A 22,554-nucleotide genomic window follows, 5' to 3' on the forward strand; every position below is an offset into this window, starting at 1 on the left:
TGATGCCCGCAAATTATATACAATATAATTACCCAACTATATAAGTGTGAGAGAATGCAAAAGCATTGATATTTTTTTTTTTTTCCTATCACCATGTCCCTTGAGGGGCTCCGTAGTACGTGTCATTTCCTTTCGACTTCGACCAATTCAGCTTCGGCACATCCCTACAAAAAATGCTGTAAATAATTTATAATAAATTAGGAAGGAAATATGAGGTTCAGTCTATTCAACCTAAAAGGTTCAATTCAGTTTCCAAAACTCCATATAAAACTTTTTATGTGAGTGGATTCCCTAAGTGAAATTGAACTAAATCCAGTTTTTAAATCACCATAAATTTTAGATTTATATTGCATCTAATAAAATACAAAGGTGGACAGCACACGTAGCAATATAAAGATTAAATGTTGTGAATATACGTACTGGTGAATGGCCTGCAGAAACTTGCGCTGATGTTTCCGGACCTTGGCATGGTCAATCTTCTTCACAAGCTTTGTGTGTTTGTAGATTAGCCATGTTTCCCTGAGTACATTAGCAGCCGTGTTTTTCACCTGTCAGCAAATAAGAAACTTATATAAAATATTTATTACATATAACATAAGTACAGCTAGACAGAAAGACGTACAGCTACAGTATGTTTGGGAACTTACTACAACAATAAATTTTTTTTAAATTTTTAATACTCCTGAAATACAGCTTTAAGTGCTACTAATTGTAGACACAGCAAGGTTCTGGTGAATTAGAGATATGGGTGAGATATGCTTGCCAGATTTTGTCAAGAAAATTATATCATCAAGTGAATGTTGGCTAGTTTCCACAGCTTATGCAGAGTCAACGTTTGGCATTAAGTGCTTTTTCAGCGACTTTGACTGCTCCATTTAACACTTATTTTATACTTGCTTGTTTTTCACTTAGATACAGTGTTATGTCAGATAATTTTGTATATTAAAACATGCTCACTCTTTTGCAGAGTTGAGTGTCCATCATAAAGTTATGGACATGCTTTTCAGCCTTGGTGAGCTCTAGCTTCCTGGCTACGACAGCCACCACTAGGGCAGTGCAGCCAGCGCCCTGAAAAAACAAAAACACATAGACCACAACACCACAACAAAAATCATAGAGAGATGGTTCAGAAAGGTTTTTATATATGCAGTTCCTCTATAAAAACGCTCCACAGCTTGACAACGTTATGGCTGAGTGGATATTAATTACTGTAAAAAATATGCAGATAAACTCACAAGGATGTAAATGTCTCAAAAACAGAATTTCATGCAAGACTTGACATGCATTTTTTTAACAGTTTCTCCACAAAATGGCTTTATGGCCTGATTACGTTATGGCTGACTGGACACTAATAACTGTAAAATATATGCAGATAAACTCACAAGGACATAAATGTCTCAAAAATAGAATTTAATGTAAGATTTGTACATAATTAATAGGGTAAAAGAGAGACGCACCATGATTCCTGTAAGGAGACACACTCCTTTCCCACAGTACGTGTTAGGCACCATGTCACCATAACCAATAGACAGGAAGGTTATGGAAATCAACCACATGGCTCCTAAGAAGTTACTTGTGACTTCCACTTTATCATGGTATCTGATGAGATAAAATGACAAGAAAAGAAGCTGGGATTAATTTGATAAAGTGACTAATCAATACCTCATAGAATAAATCTCAAAAGGGAAAAAGTTAAAGGTGACCCCAAAACGAGTTTAAAAAAAAAAGTGAATTAAAAAAAAATGTAGAAATTTTAAATAAATTTCAATTTATACAAATGATTAAATATAATACTAGCTACATTTATTTTGACAAACAAAATAAACCTAATAAAAAACAACAACAACAAAAACTTGAAAACTTGATTCTTTTACCTCAGTTCAGGTTAAAATCTAAATTAATTCATTATTTAGATTATTTAAATAATTTAAATCAATTTTATATATATATATATATATATATATATATATTAGTATAGTATAGTATAGTATAGAATGTAAGGTAGTACAACTAGATCTCTTTTATTGAATACAAAAGGTTTTATATTTTCCTACATATAAAGGTATTTTAAAGATTTTGAAGTGTCAAAAGATCATTCAGTTTAACCATCCAAAAGGCCAATACAGCCATTTCATTTGTGATTAAAATATCTTAAAATGTAATAAATGTGTATATTTTTTTATTCTGGCATGATTTTATAACATCATATATAAACATAGTGCAAAATGGTATTAAAATTATGTGTAGAAGTTGTTGCTTTGTTATGAGAAAGAATGTTCAGATAAAGGTCATTCGGTACAACCGCTATAAAACATGGAAAATGTTGTAATATTTTAAAAACTTGTAATAAATATAAAATGTTTGATTGTCCTTTTTGCCAACTGGCTAGATATCAGTCATTCCTTATAACCAAAAGTGTCATTCAGTAAAACCTGAAAAAATTTTTTGGTTAAACTGAATGACTTTTTTGGTGACAAATTTTGTTCATCTTGTAAAAGCATTGTTAATTGTATATATATATATATATATATATATATATATATATATATATATATATATATATATATATATATATAAAATTTGAAATAATTAAATTAATTATATTGTAATATATATTATAATATACTATCATATACACTGCATGTTGACAAACAAAATTAACCGGAAAAAAATACTTAAAGGAATAACTCTTGTTCCTCAGTTCAGGCTAACATATAAATTAATCCATTATTTAAATTATTTAATTATTTTAAATACATTTATCTAAATTAATATCAATTAATAAATAAACTACTGCTTACTTGTATGTTGACAAAGTGACTTGAAAAAAAATTACTTGTAGTGATTCTTGTAATTTAATTAATTAATTTTTAAATTATAATATTTAAATAATTTAAGTAATATTTAAATAAGTTAATAAATATAATAGTACCTACATTTATGTTGACGAACAAAATGAACCGAAAAAATTACTTGAAGTGATTTTTGTACCTCAGTTAAGGTTAAAATCTAAGTTAATTCATTAGTTAAATTATTTAAATAATTTAAATACACTAAAATAAATGATTAAAAAACAGTAGATACACATATGTTGAAAAACAAAATAAACCAAAGAAAAGAAAAATTCTCATAGCTCATTCCAGGATTTCTGACCCTTATTTAATATGATGTGCTGCTGCAATCGTATTTTCATAGATCTCCATTGATTTGTCCTATACTAAATGATATAGTTACAAATGGTATATACATAATATATAATATTCCCCTGAAATTTGAACAGCACGGACACTGTTTCACGGCTCAAACATAAAGAATGACCTGTCCGAATCAGCGGCCAGGTACACTTTACATTAGGGGGCTTTGAGAAGCCCAATTACATTTGAAGGGTAATCTTAAAAAGGACCTAAAGTGCAATATCAATAAGTATTGAATGCAGCAGCACATATCAATATTCAGGCCTGACCGCACTGGATAAAAGGCGGACAGCCCAAATATAAATCAAGGTGCCTTTGTGTACATAATTTCAAAGGAGTGATGTCCATATTTTGCTTGTATGAACAAGAGGGCAGCCATGCCCCATTAGATGGCTTGCTCTTCTTCCCCCAGTGTTCTAGCTCGGTCTTGTGTGGAGAATGCGTCTGTGTAAAACTATTGTGGAAGTCATAGTCCATTACACAAGCATAAAGAGGGTATATGGAAAAACATGCTGGCAGTGTAACCAAATTCAAAGCTGCCATGAACTCAGATAATGCACTGCTCTGACAGTATGGAGCACACAAGAGCATTCAGGCAGTTGATTTCAACAAAGGCACTTTAGCATTATCTCAAATCAGAGAACACTTTTTCAAGAGCTTCATTTGTACATATCAAAGAATCTTAAACATAGATTCAACCCTTACAGAATTTTACCAAGGTAGCCACGGTTACTACTGATATTGGAATAAATCTGTGGTAATTTCATATTTGCTGCTGCCATTATCATCAAAAGTAAACAGAAATCTTCTAAAAGCTTTTTATAGTGTTTGTACAGGAGAAACAAAACTACAGTATGGTATTTTTGGTGATACTGTGGTTAGTTACCATGGTAAATGTCTGTTAAGGGAACAGAATACCATGTTGATTCTTTCAGAAAGAAACATTCATAACAAAACAGTCCACTCAGTTCAAGAAACACTCGCCCCAAACACCCTCAAACAAATATAACGGATAAAATAATTAAAAAATGATGATAATGATGATGATGTTAAAGTTTCAAAACGAGGATTTCTCTTGCCCTCAAATCCATGTTCCAACAGCATGAACAATATGCCCATGTGCTGACTACAGGGTAACTACATTTATGTTCAAATGAATCAGTCAGTGAGTGTCCAGCTTCTATGGCCATGAATTTAACTAAGGGCTCATTAGCTTGAGTGCTATTAAATGAGGCCTGTCGACTAGCCTGCCGACAAATGATTTAAGGCGAGGAAGTAACTGTGGGCATTTAGGGGTGATGCGAAGGGAGTCTCAGAGGGTTCCAAAGGTGCTGATAAAGCACCTCTTCATTTCTCCAACAGATTCATCCACTGTAACTCTTACACAGAACACGACAATACAGAAAAATAACAAGCTAGCATGACACCTGACTAACACATTAGCTTAGTTGGTGTCCTCAGCACCTTTTCTCGACCACACTGCAAAAAATTATTTTCTAAATCTGTATTTTTGTCTTGCTTTCCAGTAACGATATGTAGGCATGCTTAAAACAAGATAAATTTATCTGAAGCAAAATTGTATAATGAGACCTGCATCATGATATATGTATATTTTTAATTGTATTAATTATAAACCACACACATTTTGTTAGATTAACACTCAAAACAAGAAAAATGTCAATGAGGTAAGATCAAAAATCAAAAATCAACTTAATTGGTGATATGAGTGTTTTTACAACTATGGGCACTTTTATTGCTGTAAATGGGGAGACTTTTGACTACACTTTAATTTTTGTATTTTTTTAAGAAAAATTCTTATTCCAGATCAAGATTTTCAAAACCATCATAATATGCAAAACTATCACAAAGTTTATTTTAAAATCTATAATAATCAAACAATATTACAATACAATAGTCTTAAATAAAGTATTAAAATATTGAAATGTATGTAAAAAAACAAAAAACAAAAAACATGCCAGTCCTCAGTTGTGGCATTATTTGCATCATGACCAACTGATAAAGTTTTACCTTAGTGTACTAAATTACCATGTAAAACAAAGAAAAATATCACTAACAACACAACCATGCTGTAATACTGAGTGGAAAAAAGTGTGAAAAAGATGCATAAAGGAGACATTCTTGTACAGTTCAGGTAAAAAAAAAAAAATTAATTAGTTATATTATTCAAATAATTATTTCACTCATAAAATATTAAAATTATCATAAAAAACATATGTTTAAATCTATAATCAAACAAAACAAATAATCAAACAAATAAATAAATAAATAAATAAAGTTATTTTTAATTGACAACACAACCATACTGTAATTATATGTGGAGAACATTTTTTTGAAACTGTAATTGTACAAAATGTATCCACAGAATGTTATTAAATAATAGATGTAAAAAAAAAAAAAAATGATGAAAAAGGGAAAACAGCATTTTTTTCTGTGATGCATATATGTCAGCTGTTAGACATTGTTAGACATAGCAAAGAGCGTGAATAGTGTGTCTATATTCTATAAGTGAAAAGTGCCCATAGTTGAAGAAAACCCATATATACACTACGGACTATTGTTGTGGTGCAGTGCAGTGAAGAAATAGCAGGTGGATGATGTAGCGCATATAGTCTAATGGGCAAGAAGTGGGCGCAGAACCTGGCTAAAGGGCTCAGGATGACCTGATTAGCATAGCTGTGCTGCTCTCTCTATGTTTATGGGTCATGGCAACATACTGGATCTTTACTCTCCCCCAAGGTCTAGGTCAAGATGGTATCTTGGTAAGAATAGCACATTAGAGCACCAAAAAAGGTCAAATATCTGACAGCGCTTTAGGAAAAGAACAGGCTGCCATGAACATGATGACCACCATGTTGACACATGGTGTCAGCTGCGTGAAAATCCCAAAATCCAAAGAATGGCTCAAAAAATGTAATTACCTAACACTAAGACCCCTCTTTAACAGAGGCTATAAGATGCCCGACCATTTACAGGAGAAAATGAATCTGAATTTGGAAAAGAAAAGAATTTGGGATTTCCAGGACGTCAGCAATTTGCTGTTTTGCCAGTATAGCTCATCAAGAGAGATGAGCAGAAGCTAAGAGCCAAGTTTTTCCTTGCAGATCACAGACTCACTTTGGACCCCTATCCAGAAGCAGCCATGTGGGAGAAACATAGAACAAAACCGTGAAAAATGAAACACGCACACATCCGCTTGCCACTGACATCACATCACATTTTATAAAGGCAACAACATAGGGTCTTGACTGTTGACCAACTGCATTTGATGGGGGAGAAAAACATAAATTGTTAAAGGAATCATTCACTCAAAAATAAAAATTTGGTCGTTATTTACTCACCCTCATGTTATTTCAAACCCATGACTGACTTTCTTGTGTGAAAGCAAAGCATATCCTGGCCACTCTTTACCATATAATGAAAGTGAATAAAGACTTGGTCTGCCAAGCTTTAAAATGACAAAACAACAACAACAAAAAACAAACATAAAAGTAGTCCATATGACTTATGTGTCATATTCCAATACTTCTGAAGCCATATGATAGCTTTGAGTGAGGAACATACTGAAATTTAAAGGGGACATATCATGAAAATATGACTTTTTTGTTTAAGTGCTATAATTGGGTCCCCGGTGTACCTACCAACTCAGAAAATGTGAAAAAAAAAGACAACCCAGTAACTTTGTTTTGTCAAGCCATTCTCTGCAAGCTATGTGAAAAAACGAGGCGCCCAGATTTCGCTCCCCTTGCATTTTGTTTTTGCAAGTGAAAACAGTGTACCAGTTCTAATGCCATGGCAAAAGTTTTGAGTAAAGCATGCTGACTGTTCTGTCATTGGCTGCACAGATGAGCACAGAACACTATTTAGAGTCTCGTTAGCTTGGATAGCCTGCAAGTAGACCCTGGCAAGCTCGATTGCTAAAAAAGGAACATTTCTGTCTGAGCAATATTTTGGAAAAAATATTAGACCATTCACAGCATTTGATAGCAATCAGAAAGCCTGGTGTGTATGGCTGTGTTTGTCAAACAGGTATGCTATTTATAGTGGGCGTCCATAAGGGTTTTGCACGAAAGATTAACATGACAGCACATGCTAGTCGATGAGTTGAATAAATTCCACAGCAACTACATACATTTATCCACTAACCATTCAGAAACGTCCAGTTTCATTCTAAAAGTTGTAACTTCTTCCTGAGTCTCTCCATCAGTGTCGACTCCGGTTTGAACAATGTAAGGCTGAACACCGTTACTGACAATCCTCATTTTCGCTGCGTGAGATTCTCCAGCTTTGTTGTTGTTGAGCAACCGAAGCGTGAGCTGTTAAAGCTCCGCCCTCTTTTGGAAACCGGACCGGGAGCAGCAGCTCACTTGCATTTAAAGGGATGCACACAAAAACGGTGTGTCAGATTTGACAAGCTATAATATGGTCTGTGGAGTATTTTGAGCTCACCAGACTCATATTACATCTTGTGAAAAAGGGTATAATAGTTCCCTTTTAAGACTTCTAGTAAACTATGAAAAGGACAACAAAAGCCATAGAGACAACAAAAACAGCATGTCAGCATCATTGGCTCCAGGTTACAATTTCAACCTGCTTATCACATAAATTATTGCTTGACTTCAAAAGACATGGTAAAAAGTGCATGAGTCAAATGGACTTTTATGAACTTTCATTGTGCTTGTTTTGTTATTTTAATCCTTGACAGCCCCAGTCCTCATTCACTTACAATATATGGAAAAGAACAGCCAGGAATTCACATTTTGTGTTCCGTTGACAAAAGAAAATTATATAGGTTTGGAACAACATAAGGGCTGAGTTCATTTTCGGGTGGAATATTCTTTTAATACTCCAGGTACAAACAGTGTTTCTTAAGAAATCAAAGGTTTATCTCACCTCTCACAGACATGCACTGTCCAGGCAGCAATGATCCATGATGATATGCTGAAAACCAGCAGGACCGTGCCTGGGCAGATAGTCATCAAAGTCTTCATGACAAAGCGTGTGTTAAAGTTGATCTTATTGAGGGCTCCGATACTGCGTGACGAGGCGTCCGTAAAGAGCTTACTGTGCAGGAGCATGACCCGGCCAATCAGATACAGCCGTAGGAACATGGGGATGGAGAGGATGATGTCCACATCTGCATCCGCCACAGACGGGGTGTAGGTGAAGGCCAGGCGGGCGGTCCAGGTGAAGACGTACTGACCTGGAATAGGGTGGATGGCACACACCAGCAGCTCCAAAATGATGAAGAAGATACGCTCGTATGTCATGGCTATCCGCCAGTCATCTGCTCCATTGTCCACCATGAAGAGCTAGATGTTAGACAAAGAAAATTAGTTAAATTTACTTAACATCCAGTTAACTTTACTTATTACTATAGTTTAATATATTAATAATATATAAATAATATAAAAACATTCATTGTGGTTTTAGTATTATGACTATAATAGGGATGTAATGATACCATCATGTCACGATTCGATACATATCATGAAACTGAACTCACGATATGATATTATTGCGATACTTCAAGAGATAGTGTATGGTATTAAGGTAAAAAAAAAAAAAAAACCTGTTGATAAAATGCTAAATTTGGTATTACATTGAGGATGGAAATGAATAGGCTTGGATTTGGTGCTGGTAACCCAATGCACAGGACAGTGTTGATACCAGAATAAAAATATTCATGATTCTGAAGATGAGAACACAGAAAAACATGAATATGCTTGTACTCTGGTATTAACTAGATATATTTAAAATAATGTACGCCACTTTTAACTGGTAACACAAGACATTTTGGCATTATCAGGACCTACAAATATTCCCCCATTGCATTATTATACATTATATTCAATATTATATATAGTAGTTCAACATAGTACTGACACTAAAACTCTGCAAACTTGAATTTTTTTTTCTCAAGACATGATTCACGATACATATTGTTGCATTTTTGTATTGCGATATATTGTTACACCCCTAGACTATAATATGGATTTTTCTTCTCTTTTGTTTCAGTGATTGTATTGTACACAATCTGCAATCAGGAATAAAGGTTTGTAATTGTTCATCCGTTCTGTAATTTGACCATCATCTGATGTTCCAAGTCATTAAATAATGCTCACAAACCAACTGATTGACAGGCCTGTATTAAATTACATCTCCTATTAGCCATAAGCCCACTTGTAATACCATCATTAATCAAAATCAGTGTCTTCTCCATAAAGACCTTTTAATGGATAGGTAAAATGGCAGAGACACTAAATGCAGATATCAGGAATTACAAAAGCCAGGGCAAGTTTTCATTCTGCTGCTACTATAAGTCATTAGGAATTGGCATAAGTGTTTCCTCTGTAATCTTTTACGCTCCTGTCTCAGTCTCTGCTCTAGTTTATGGCTTGCAAGGCTGAGTCGGCTACTTACCTGAATCTCTCGTGCGTGGTACATAATGATCAGACAGAGTAGGATTACAGTGGAGAGGCTAATAAGGCATTTCAGTGCAAATGAATATGAGGATTCCTGCAGAGACAGTAAAAAAACAACATTAGTTTAATTTTTTTGTTCAATGCAGCTGACCTCTTTTTTTGTGTTTCTTTGTAGGATTCATTATTTTTTATTTCTGATGCATGAAAGCTAACTGTATAGAGCAGTTCAGTTTTTAGTCCTAAAAACCAGGAAGAATTAGCATTAGATTCCTTTGAGAATGGAATATTTAGAATACGCTACTTAAATGAAGAGTACATTAAGGTCTGTTGTTAATGTCTATTCTAATCAAAATTACACAGTTTCACTTTAATAAATGTTAAAGTTTTTTTTTTTTTTCAATGTTGCTAATTTGATAAGTTGTCACATAAAGACAACAACAGTTTGTGGATTTGTCAAGCATGTAAACTCACATCCTTGTGAAAGTTGTAGTACATGTATACAACTTGGGCTTTTAAAGTACTTTTACTCATAAATCAAAAAACGCTAGTCTAAAAAATTCACAAGGGAACCAATATGGCAAATTAGCATTCCAGGTTCAGCCTTTAAATTCACATCATGTCTGAAAATGTTCATATATACCTGTATATATATTATCAGGGAACAGACCAGGTTGGAAGACCATCTTAGAATGAAGGCTGGTTTAAGATGTTTTTTTTTTCAGCCTGGTTGGGAGATTTTAGCATAAATATATATATTGAACAGTAGTATATGTATATATGTATATATGTATATATATATATATATATATATATATATATATATATATATATATATATATATATATATATATATATATATATATATATATATATATATATATATATAAAGAAGTAATATTGTGAAATAATATTACAATTTAAAACAACTGTTTTCTATTTGATTATATATTTTAAAATGTAATTTATTCCAGCATCATTACTCCAGTCTTCAGTGTCACATGATCCTTCAAAAATCATTCTAATATGCTGATTTGCTGCTCAGGAAACATTTCTTATTATCAATACTGAAAACAGTTGCGCTGCTTAACATCTTTGTGTAAACCATGTTTTCAGGATTCTTTGATGAATAGAAAGTTCAAAAGCACCATTTATTTTAAATCTTTTGTTACATTATAAATGTCTGTACTGCCACTTTTGATCAATTTAATGCAACGTTGCTTAATAAAAGTATTATTTCCTTTCAGAAAAAAAAATCGTACTGACCCCAAACTTTTGAACAGTAGTGTATATACTGTATATCAAACGGGTAAAAAAAAAAAAAAAAAAAAAACATCTTAAGCCAGCCTGCATTCTAAGCTGGTCTTCCAACCTAGCCACTTTTAAAGTGACATGTCACCCAAAAATGAAATTTCTGTCATCATTTACTCACCCTCGAGTTGTTCCAAACCTGTACGAGTTTCTTTCTTCTGCTGAACACTATTGAAGATATTCTAAAGAATGTTGGTAACCAGACAGTTGCTGGCACCCATTGACTTCCATAGAATTTTTTTCCTATTATGGAAGTCAATGGGGACCATCAACTGTCTGGTAACCCACATTCTTTAGAATATCTTCTTTTGAGTTCAGAAGAAGAAACTCAAGTGGAACCACTTGAGGGTGAGTATGTAAATGACAAATTTTTGGGTGAACTATCCCTTTAAGTTGACCCATCAAGGAGCTAAAGGGCCAACTAGACAAGCTTGTTGTATTTTCAGCAGGGAAATATAGCATGTGTTCATAACTAATTCCAACAGATGTAGCCAATGCCACACAAAGCACATCTATAAGTTTAGTATAAACTTTTTTCACACACAATCATAACTAGAGTAAGAACTAACAACAATCATCTCTTTCTGTCCCTCAATCTTAGCTCTTGTTCTTTCTCTCTGGATGACAATCCTCATTATGAGATCATTGCAATTGGAGCTCATTAAACCTGTCTGACTCTGCTTATACACTGGAACATGATGTGCTGGCTAAGGCACTGAACTATGCTTTAGGGGAAGGTAAAAAAAAAAAGAAAGCTCCACTCCAGGGATTGTCTAACTAACTCCAGGGCCAGCCATTCACTTAGGCCAAAAGAATCAGCAAACAGATTTACTGTAGCACAATATGAGAATGACACACCTTGTAGTCAATGATTTTAACGGTTCGGCTGGGAAATTAACTAAACAGAGACTTTGAACCAACCCAAAGTCCTCTGTACTGACAAGGTGACCAACTGTACTTAAATTAGGGCTGTGATATTAATCGTAATTGATTTTCGATTTCGATTATGAAACAAGGTAAAACGATTATTGTGCCGGTGCCACATTCCATCCAGCTCACCGTCCTTTCACCTTTCACAGCGATGCGTTTTCATTTCTTCATTAAAGCCAAACTTTAAAATCCAAATCAGCCAAATAAGTGACTGCTGGAAAACGCAGTCTACTGTTGCTAAACTGCTGGACGTGTTTGATTTTAAACAGTTTTATTAAAAGTGACACTGACACAAAAGAGACACTCTTCCCCTGGCGGCTTTCTGTGTGCGCTACAAATGCCCCAAAAAATGGCAAAATACCTTTTTGGAGAGTATTCACATAAACACAGTGGGTTATATCTTTAGTAAACTTACACAGTTAATAAAGAACACTAGTGATTTAACAGTATATTGGATCTGTGCATTGGCTCTTAAAGTGACAGCAGCCTAATATACCAGCTGCAGTCTGCCATTAATGATAAACAAACAACAAATGACAAAGGTAAAATCACTCACTGATCTTGACTAAATAACTTTAATATGGATTAATCTATTAATTCGCACAGTAAGACAATGCAGCTGTTATATGTAGTGTTGTTTTATATTTAATTATTACATTTTTTGTTGTAGGCTATTGCTTATCTGAATACCACTGTTAGTACATCTTCCTGAAAAACACTGTTTATTTCACTGTTTATTTTTGTATTCATTGTATTTGTTTTGTTTGTAATTCTATTTTTTTTGTTCTCATTGTATTACTGACTGTTTACTTGTCTTATGTAATTGTTTTGAGGACAATGTTCTTACATTAGTTAACCTAGTATTAGTTTTTGCTGAACAATCGATAATTGTGAAATTTCAATGGTATTTAAAATTACTTGTATCAAGAAATAAGACTTTGATTATACAATCCTGTCCAATAATTGCAATTTCAATACTGACCAAAAATAACCGTGATTATGATTGTTGCCATAATTGAGCAGCCCTAACTTCATCAATCATCATCTTTAATTTCAAAAATAGCATTTTTGAAGGTCTGATGAGTACTGATGAATCTCCTGCTCTTACTATAGCTGAGTCCATTAAGGTCCCTTAAATAATTAAGTGAGGATATAATTAAGGGTATGGCCTATTAACTCATTCAGCCACTTTTGTATAGAAGCTATACCTTGAAGTGAAAAAAATGCTTATGATAAATTACATATGATGTAACGGTCAAGAACGTGTTATGAAGATTTCATTGATTGATGCTCTTTGATGCCTCTCTATTCATTAAGCAAGTGCACACAAAGTAGCATATGTCAATGATGAATGTATCCTTGTGTTTTTAAACAGTCATAAATAGATCAATCCCAGACTTCAATATGCTGTAGCATTTAATTACATGGTATGAATCAAAGTACTATGGATGAAATAAGTTGTATAAAGTTAATTTTACAGAGGTCAACATGTAATATCTTGTGATACATCACTGCCCTCTTTAAAATGACCATCTTACACAAGCATGACTTTTAATGGTGGTTCAGGTTTATGCTGTTGAGCGCTGTCTTGCTTGTGGATCAGCCATTCTCTTTACAAAAATGCTGATTAACAAGCATGGTTTTATTGGTGAAGCAGGTTGAACAGGAAAGTCATGCTAATTAGGTTACTGTAGTTTAGAAGGCGTTTTTTTTTTTTTTTTTAAACAAATGCATGCAAACTGCCAATAGCCTGCAGTTACATATACAGCAATCTCAAAAAAAAATAAAAAAATCTACAAACGTCTTTGAATTAAAGGTGCAATATGTAAGATTTTTGCAGTAAAATATCCAAAAACAACTAGGCCTCTGTTATATATTTTGTTCACTTCAGTACTCAATTGCGTCATACCCACGTTAACCCTCGGTCTGCCTCGGTTTCTGGTTTTATTTTGTAGAAACCATGGAAACACCAAAGACGCTTTAAAATATTACATGTTTTAATAGACAAGGGAACAACTGTTTTGATATATTTATAGACTAAAAACTAATTGTTGTTATATAGCTCAACACATTTAGTCTTGTTTAAATCAATTTTCTTGATTTTTTTGCGAGTACCATGCTTTACCATGCCTCAGAGAAAAACACTATTTTGTGAAGTAGCTAACATAGCATAATCAGATGCAGATTTATTTTTAGTAACAGTAATACAGAATTTTCTCCATCAGACAATACGTTTTAAAATGAATTGCATGTCATTTATCAGCACAAGCCATCCAGCATTTAATATGATATTCTAATATCGATCTATTTTACTGCAGTGTGCAACAGTGTCTCACAGCAGCCGCCAAGTGAATGCATGGAGTAACATTATAATATCATTTTCAACACACTCAAATGTATCTAATATGATAAACAGAGATGCGTTACCTCATACTCATGACTGGAAAAGCGGAAGCAGCGCCGGCAACTGTGACATAATAAAAGCTGCTTGTGAGGCATGTGTTGCACCATCAATTGAGATGAAGACAGAGATTGTATCTTATAGGGAGATGAGAGGGTCTGTATCTCTTACCATTGGAGAAAGTGTAACGGCTAATTTAATTACGTGCAGCACCTCTCAGCCTATTGTGTAATGTCTGCCTTCTCTTCAAAAATACATTTTTTTCCCAACAAAAGTATTATTTAGTGTAAAACATGTTGAAGATTAGCGAACAGGCTGTCGATTAATTAAATGATTAGATATTTCCCCTCAAAAGCTGTTTAATCAGCATAGTGAAGCCTCTCATCCATTGACATGCATTCAAAAAACGGCCTCTGGTCTCCTTCCCTGCGTACCGCCAAAGGTGGAGCGTTAGCATTAGCCGTAAGCTTTTTTGGCTAAAGGTTGCAGGCTTGCCTTTCAATGGCTTTGGTCATCAAGCTACGCCTTTGTTTTGGATAGGCCTCTAGCGGACAGAAATCCTACATACTGCACCTTTAAGTAAAAAATCATCAAGTGCAATTTATTTGAAAGAAATACACTCTGAACAGTTTTTAAGCAAAGAATTTCATAAAATATGTTTGTTAAGTTTCATACACTGTTATTTTAGTATTATTTATATAGTATTATAGTATTTATTAATATTTTTAATTAGCTATATTACAATTTTTAGATTTAAGTTTTCATGTGCTTTTGCCATTTTTATTATTAGTTTTTATATATATATCTATAGCATCATTTGCTTGCTTTACTTGGATATTTTTCATCTAATGCAATGCAATTCAGACATTTTAAGAGTCACTTAAAGGGATAGTGAACTGATGCTGTATTCCCTTCTTTCTTTTATGGACCACAAGGCAGTGAATAGCTTTTTAAAAAAAGACACAAAAGTATCACAGAGTGATCCCATGCAATGCGTGCTGTATATTCCAAGTGTTCTGGGGGTATATAATAGCATTTGGTGAAAAACACACTGAAATTTAATGTATTATTTGATGAAATTCTTGACCATGGCCATTGGGCCATTCTGAACGGCTGCATGAAATGCACGTTCGTGAGACTCTGAAGCAGCGCAGTTCACTTCATCTCGTCCAGAAAAAGCAGACAAGTTGTGGGAAATCAAGATGAACAAAAACACAACATGAAATACAACCCATGTACCTTTTCTCTGAGGTGAATATATTTGTTGTGTTTGTCGTAACAAGAAGTTATCGCATTCACATCTGACAAACGGAGTTCCAGACCAGAGATATTCAACTCAGTGAAGAAAGTACAAGGAGACTTTCTGGGGATTTCTAGGAGTTGTATTTCACGTTGTGTTTTTGTTAATCTTGATTTCTCACAACTTGGGTGCTTTTTCTGGGCGAGACAGAGTGAACTGTGTGGTAGGGGAGAGCGTGGAAAGCTGTCACACTTTTCACACTAACATTTACTGAGCACCATACATCACAATGGTATAAATGTCATACCAAAGAAAGAAGGAAGTCTACAATATGTTGTATTCATTAAATTTGAATAGAGAATGTGCACTTGTGACAATTTGGCCCATGGACGGGTAAGTTGTCACACTTAATTGTTATTATTGATTTTAAAGGTGCCATCGAACGTTTTTTTTACAAGATGTAATATAATAATAATCTAAGGTGTCCCCTGAAAGTGTCTGTGAAGTTTCAGCTCAAAATACCCCATAGATTTTTTTAGATTAATTTTTTTAACTGCCTATTTTGGGGCATCATTAACTATGCACTGATTCAAGCTGCGGCCCCTTTAAATCTCATGCTCCCTGCCCATCGAGCTCGTGACTCTATAATACAGTGCATTTACAAAGTTCACACAGCTAATATAACCCTCAAATGGATCTTTACAAGATGTTCGTCATGTAAAGGTTTAAAGCTGCTGTCCGCGATTTTTGGCCCTCTAGCGGTTAATAAACAGAACTGCACGCATCTTGCGGAGGAACATTCTAGCCGGAGCTACTTTTCTCCGTGTATGTCTATGGCGAGTCACACAGTTACTGTGATACTCTGCGGCGAGTCCTACCAGTCTGGTCTGAAATAGTCCGAATATAAACACTTATTATAAGTGTACCATAATGATTCAGGATAAGACAAAAACACGGTTTGGAAAATGGGTTCATGTTGTACATTCTCATTATATATTTTTTGTACATTTTGAACACAAAAAAAGTTGCGGACTGCAGCTTTAACCAACAGTAGCCTACATTAGCAACATGCTAACGAAACATTTATAAAGACAATTTACAAATATTACTAAAAATATCATGTTATCATGATGATTCAGCTGTGCACATCCAGACGTTAATACTGGCTGCCCTTGTCTAATGCCTTTCATAATGTTGGGAACATGGGCTGGCATATGCAAATATTGGGGGCGTACACACCGACTGTTACGTAACAATCTGTGTTATGTCGAGATTCGCCTGTTCTTCGGAGGTCTTTTAAACAAATAAGAAGGAGGAAACAATGGAGTTTGAAACTCAGTGTGTGTCATTTTCATGTACTGAACTCTTGTTATTCAACTATGCCAAGGTAAATTCAATTTTAAATTCTAGGGCACCTTTAATTTTTAAATTCAAACCAGAACTGGAAACAATCAAGCCTAGAGAATTTGGAAAAACAATACACATTTCAATCAAAACACATTAAGCGGCAAGACCACTTTACTTTGAACTTTAAGCTCAAACTTTCTCTGGCTTGCACATAGATCCATGATAACCGAATGGAATACTGCAAATAACTCGCTTTACTTAACATGTTGAACCTCTTTTGAGCATGTTCTATGTGTTTATTTGTACTGGGGCAAGTTGTCACATGTGACGACTTGCCCCAAAGTCATTGAGACAACTTGCCCCAAACTGACATGTGTGCTAATGTTGGCTAAATCTCAAGGTGAGCTCAACATAGCACGTCAGCTAAAGTATCAAGAGACATGTTATTGTCTCCTCTATGTTGTGCAAAATAATCATTTTTAACATTCATATCTAACAAAGTTGTATTGCATAAAATTTAAAGTGCATTTTTTTTACTTTTTAAGCCAAAAAAATAAGAAAATTGTGCTAACCTCAGATTTGAGCGATCTGGACCACATGAGAACAGGAAGTTGACTATAGAAGAAGAAGTCACACAAAGTGGCTATTTGATTTTTGAGATAGAGCCTTTAGTTTTGGAGTTATGAAGAGTGTGACAACTTACCCCACTCTCCCCTACTAATAAAGTCTCACGCACATGCAAGCTCAACGGCCAAGGTCAAAAACTTTGTTACACAATACATTAAATTCCAGTTTGTTTTTCACTCTGATTGCATCTATTTGATGTACATGTTTACATCTAGAAGACATACTTTTTAGAGTGTTTGCTCATCTGCAATACGTCTATAGGATGTTTCCTCTCAGATGTCAAATAGACATTTAGAAAGTGTCTTTAAAATGTTTATGATTTAGACTGTATGTAAAACTGACATCTTAAAGACGTCTATTAGATGTTTGTACACTGCAGATGCTTTCCAGATGAAGTGATTTTCAACAGATATCTTGTAGACGTATGTGTGCTATCTGGTACCAAACACATCGTAAAACCCCAGAACGGCACGTCGCATGGGATCATTCTGTGATACTTTTGCGTCTATCACTGCCATTATATGGATGAGTGCGAGGGGGACTTTTTTTTTTAAATCCTCCTTTTGTGGTCCATAAAAGAAAGAAGGGCATATATCATAAGAACAACACCAGGGTTAGTGAATGATAACTTAATTTTCATTTCAGGGTGTACTATCCCTTTAAGTGTACAAAAACACTTTGAGGCCATTCAAAACTTCAGAGTATCGATGTCTGTGGAACTTTTACCTTTGTATAAACTCCCCAGGAGAGTTCAGTCTCCGTCACCATGACAACAATCCCAAACATTCCAAAAATCAGGGCGTAGTCGCTAAGGCGCTTGCGTTTCTCGAACAGCACCCTCCGGTGCCCGAGCTTATAGCCAATGTCCTTGTTCTTCTTATGCGGAGCGCTGCATGGTCTTTGCCTCACAAGGTTCTCGCTGGACTGCTTACTAGGGTCTTCCCCGTTCCCTTTGGAGACCACCACCTCCAGGCCGGAAGAGTGCAGGGTCTGCAAAGGCTGTGTCTCAGAGTCCAGCTCTGCTAGGTTCCTCCGGGACGCCCCCAGACTGCCGAGTGGTCTGACTATGCCCCCATTGTACTTGCAGCTGTTCATGGCTATCTGAGGATACTGTGGGCCGCCGTGGGACAGGGAAGGCCGTGATCCAGCATGGCTCAGCCTGTTGGCATCCGCATTCACCTGCCAGAAATGAGAAGATATTTTATAGATTTTATCATTGTCTTTTTTTTGTCCAAGATCTTGTGTACTGGCTGAGAGGGAGAGCACTGCCAATTCACAACAATGCTTGATTTAATGGGCATTCCTTTAGAAAATTACATTATAAATGCCAGCATCTACAGGGTTCATAATGCATGATGGAGGAGGGTCATCTACTGACCGTAACTTCTGAAAAAGCTTTCGGATAGGTCATGTGAAGTCAACCATTTACTTACATTGATTGATAGGAAAAGCATCACAGGCTTATAACAAAGAAAAACAGGAACTGAAAAGATTTTCTTTAAAGTAAAAACACACTGAAATTTTCTATAAAAAACACTGATAGCCAATATATACTACTGTCAGTTATAAAGTAATACTGTTATTCCACAATAAATGCATTAAATTGATCAAAAGTTATAATGTTACAAAAGAATTCCATTTAAAATAAATTCTGTTCTTTTGAACTTTCTATTTATCACATAATGTATCATGGTTTCCATTAAAAAATATTAAGCAGCAAAACTGTTTTTAACATTGATAATAATAATAATAAATGTTTCTTAAGCAGCAAATCAGCATATTAGAATGATTTCTGAAGGATCATGTGACACTGAAGACTGGAGTTAAGATGCTGAAAATTCAGCTTTGCATTAAAGGAATAAATTACATTTTAGAATGCATTAGAATAGAAAACAGTTATTTTAAATTGTAAAATATTATACAATAATATGCAGCCTTGGTGAGAAAAAGAGACTTCTGTGAAAAACATAAAAAAAAATACCAACCCAAACTTTTGAATGGTAATGTAATTCTGATACTGTATTTAGAATACAAATGAGTTAAAGACAAACTTGCTAAAATGAAAACTTATTTTACATAATATTTACTCAGAAAGAAAACAGAAAATGTTTTCACTCCATAGACAAAGCTGTCACTAGGAACTGAACAAAGACAAGCACTTCTTTTAACTGACCAATTGGCCAAATATCATCCAATATACTGCTCTATCACTATTCAGCAACTGGTTCTTCCAGTCCCAGTAAAATACTAACAAGGGAAGTAGGACAGATACTATTATTCTTAAACCAATTTCATAGCCAATCATAACAGAGGGTATTTACATAAGTCTAAGGCCCCGTTTGCGTTTTAAAATGAAAACGATCCTCGTCTACATAGCGTTTTCACAGCGTCTCAGAAACGATCTCCATCTACACTACACGGCCGAAAATGCACGTCACATGACCGTTCATGCACACTGGGCATGCGCGTACAAGTGTAAAGGGTTGCCTCTTGTGCATGTAGGCAGCTTCAGTGTTAAAAAATTGCAGAGTTTAACTGCACAATGGCTGCTAAAAATTGCAAAAAAGCCAGCAAAGATTGCAGTTCAGTCTCCATGTTATTGTTTACACGCTCGTCAAGATACGCAGAACAAACCTAGGCAGCCATGCCATCGTTTTCAAAAGACTCTGTTTTGGTCCATTTAAATACTGAAACGAAACCCTGGCGTTTTCAAACTAAAATGGGGTCTGCAGCTTTTTCGAAAGTCTCAGTTTTTGAGGTTCGAAAACGCTGGCATAGTGTAAACAACATAGCAAAATGTATGCATTTTAAAATGAGAACACACTAGTGTAAACGAGGCTTAACATGTAAAGCAGAAAAAACGGCTTTCTAAAATGTAAGGAGCTGTTCACACAGAATGTGTTTTTCAATTCGACTGCACTACTTTTCCATTGTTTTTCTATGTAAACACGCTAGACAGATGTGTTTGACCGCTGCGCTCGTGTCTCAGTTCTTTTGAACTTATTTTAACATGAGCGTGACGCTGCAATTTTTTAAAAAACGAGTCTCTAGAACTAGTCTCTTTTTTGCTCCACTGACCTGTGACCTTTTGCTGTTAAAAGCTTGTTCTATGTGAGTGTGAATGTTTGGTGTTTGGTGTTTTGGTATTCAAGGCAAGGCAAGGCAATTTTATTTGTATAGCACATTTCATACACAATGGTAGTTTAAAGTGCTTTACATAAAGAAGAACCCAATACATAATAAAAATGGAATGCATAAGAAATAGAAATAACAGTAAAGACAGAGAATTCTGCTATCTGGATGGAAGAGTTAGGAAGTTTCAGGGAGTTTTTTGTTGTCTGTCAGAGCAGATCTAAATGGATTCAACATCAGCAGAGTTCATATCAGACCAGGTTCAGCTCAAAACTAGTTTGGTGCAACAAAAAATTAAGTTTATCAATGCAACTCTGATGTCAACAATGATGTCAATAATAAAAAACAAAACAATGTAAAGATGTAACATTAAAAGTATGGGATAATGGAAAAAATGAGATCATGCAAACAGTTTTTTAAAGTTTTCAGAAATTATATTAGACCAATAATTACAGCAAAATTCTTGCGATAATGCTTATGAAGATGATACAAAAAAGCTTGTTCACAATAATCTCACATTATTAAATTATTTCTGAAAGGAATTTTTCTTCTACTGTTCTAATTTTCGTGGCAATAAGGATCAGTTTCTGTTATCTAGCTACTGCTGCTGGCCTGACACAATGCCAACTCATTTGCAGAGACCTACTTCTGTAATGTCATTTTCTGATAGGCAGCTCACAACGCAGACCCACATTCGAACCGAATAGAGAGACACCAATGGATTACAAATGAGAGTAATGACAGCTGCTTTGAAAAAAGTACTAAATAAGTTGAATAACATATACATACATATCTAACATAAATTGCTGATTAAGCATAATTAAATCAAAGCTAGTTGTGGCACCACCTGGAAAAACCTGTTCATGTCACAAACCTGGTTTTGCTGGTTTACCTGAACCTTCGTAAAGATCACGTTGAGTCCACCACCACTGCTTGAACCTCCATCCTCCTCAGCATAACTGACACTTTCACTGTTTTTACTTGAAAAGTTCTGTTTATCCATGTTACTGCACTAGGCTGTTCTGGCTATATCTATGCAGGTATTAACAGCACTCCTACTACTGACGGTTAAGCTTACAAATAATATGATTCAGGACAAGAAAAAACAAGCATTTAGGACCCCCAAAAGTAAATGTCCATCTAGGCCCCTCGTACGAGACAGTTCCCATGAAGTCTTTCACATGGCTTTCTTCTCACATGGCAACAGGGAATTTATATTCTGTGCAGCATTTAGTTTATCTCACTTTTATGTTTTTTTTTAACAAAATATACTGTGGGAAGTTGTCCAAAAGTACATTCTTGTACTATCTGTACGCTTTTAGGAACACACTGAATATCCCATTTAAAATGCAAGGAATAATTGACGACGGGCCGTTAATGCAATGAGGTGGTAATGCGGCCATGACGCAAACGAATCAGAATCAAGCATTCAACAACCCCGTAGTATAAACATACATAATATACTACATGTAGTATTTCTAGTAGACGTAAGAATTTTTAAGATATTATAACCTGTATATTTTAAGATACTCTAAAATTTAAATTTTATATCATCTACATTTATACAAGTGCATATAATGTATTACTAAAAAGTCACATCAAGTTGAGAAGAATTCATTTGAAATGGCAAAATTGTATGATTTTTTTTTAAAAGTATGCTGTAAAAAATTATTTTTTGAAGTTGTAAATAAAACAATGTGAGCACTGTTGAGCAGATTCTTAAACACCTCTGAATGGGCATTGTGTTCACACACTCAACAGATATGTTTGTGATGGGCTACAATGATCAACACTTCAAAAATATGTTTTAAATAGACATCTTTGATGCTCCAAACGCTTACACAGATACACACGGGAGCGTTTGAAAGCAGGCATTTAACAGCGGATCCGTCTATCAGCAGATATATTAGGGATATATTAAAAATTACATAT

At 34.7% G+C, this 22,554-nt stretch overlaps 1 protein-coding gene across 1 annotated transcript in view; it reads right to left on the bottom strand.

Moving 5' to 3' along the window:
- The window catches only part of kcnn1b (potassium intermediate/small conductance calcium-activated channel, subfamily N, member 1b), a 45,202-nt gene that overhangs the window by 12,923 nt on the left and 9,725 nt on the right, over positions 1-22,554 (bottom strand). The window contains exons 2-7 of the mRNA XM_067395613.1: positions 18,217-18,669; positions 9,636-9,731; positions 8,106-8,524; positions 1,458-1,599; positions 958-1,068; positions 421-548 (exon numbers count right to left, since the gene is read on the bottom strand). Coding sequence (XP_067251714.1) covers positions 421-548; positions 958-1,068; positions 1,458-1,599; positions 8,106-8,524; positions 9,636-9,731; positions 18,217-18,669 — 1,349 coding nt within the window. The remainder of the gene's footprint in view (positions 1-420; positions 549-957; positions 1,069-1,457; positions 1,600-8,105; positions 8,525-9,635; positions 9,732-18,216; positions 18,670-22,554) is intronic.

Source organism: Chanodichthys erythropterus, chromosome 9 (assembly GCF_024489055.1).
Source record: "Chanodichthys erythropterus isolate Z2021 chromosome 9, ASM2448905v1, whole genome shotgun sequence".
Lineage (NCBI taxonomy): Eukaryota > Metazoa > Chordata > Actinopteri > Cypriniformes > Xenocyprididae > Chanodichthys > Chanodichthys erythropterus.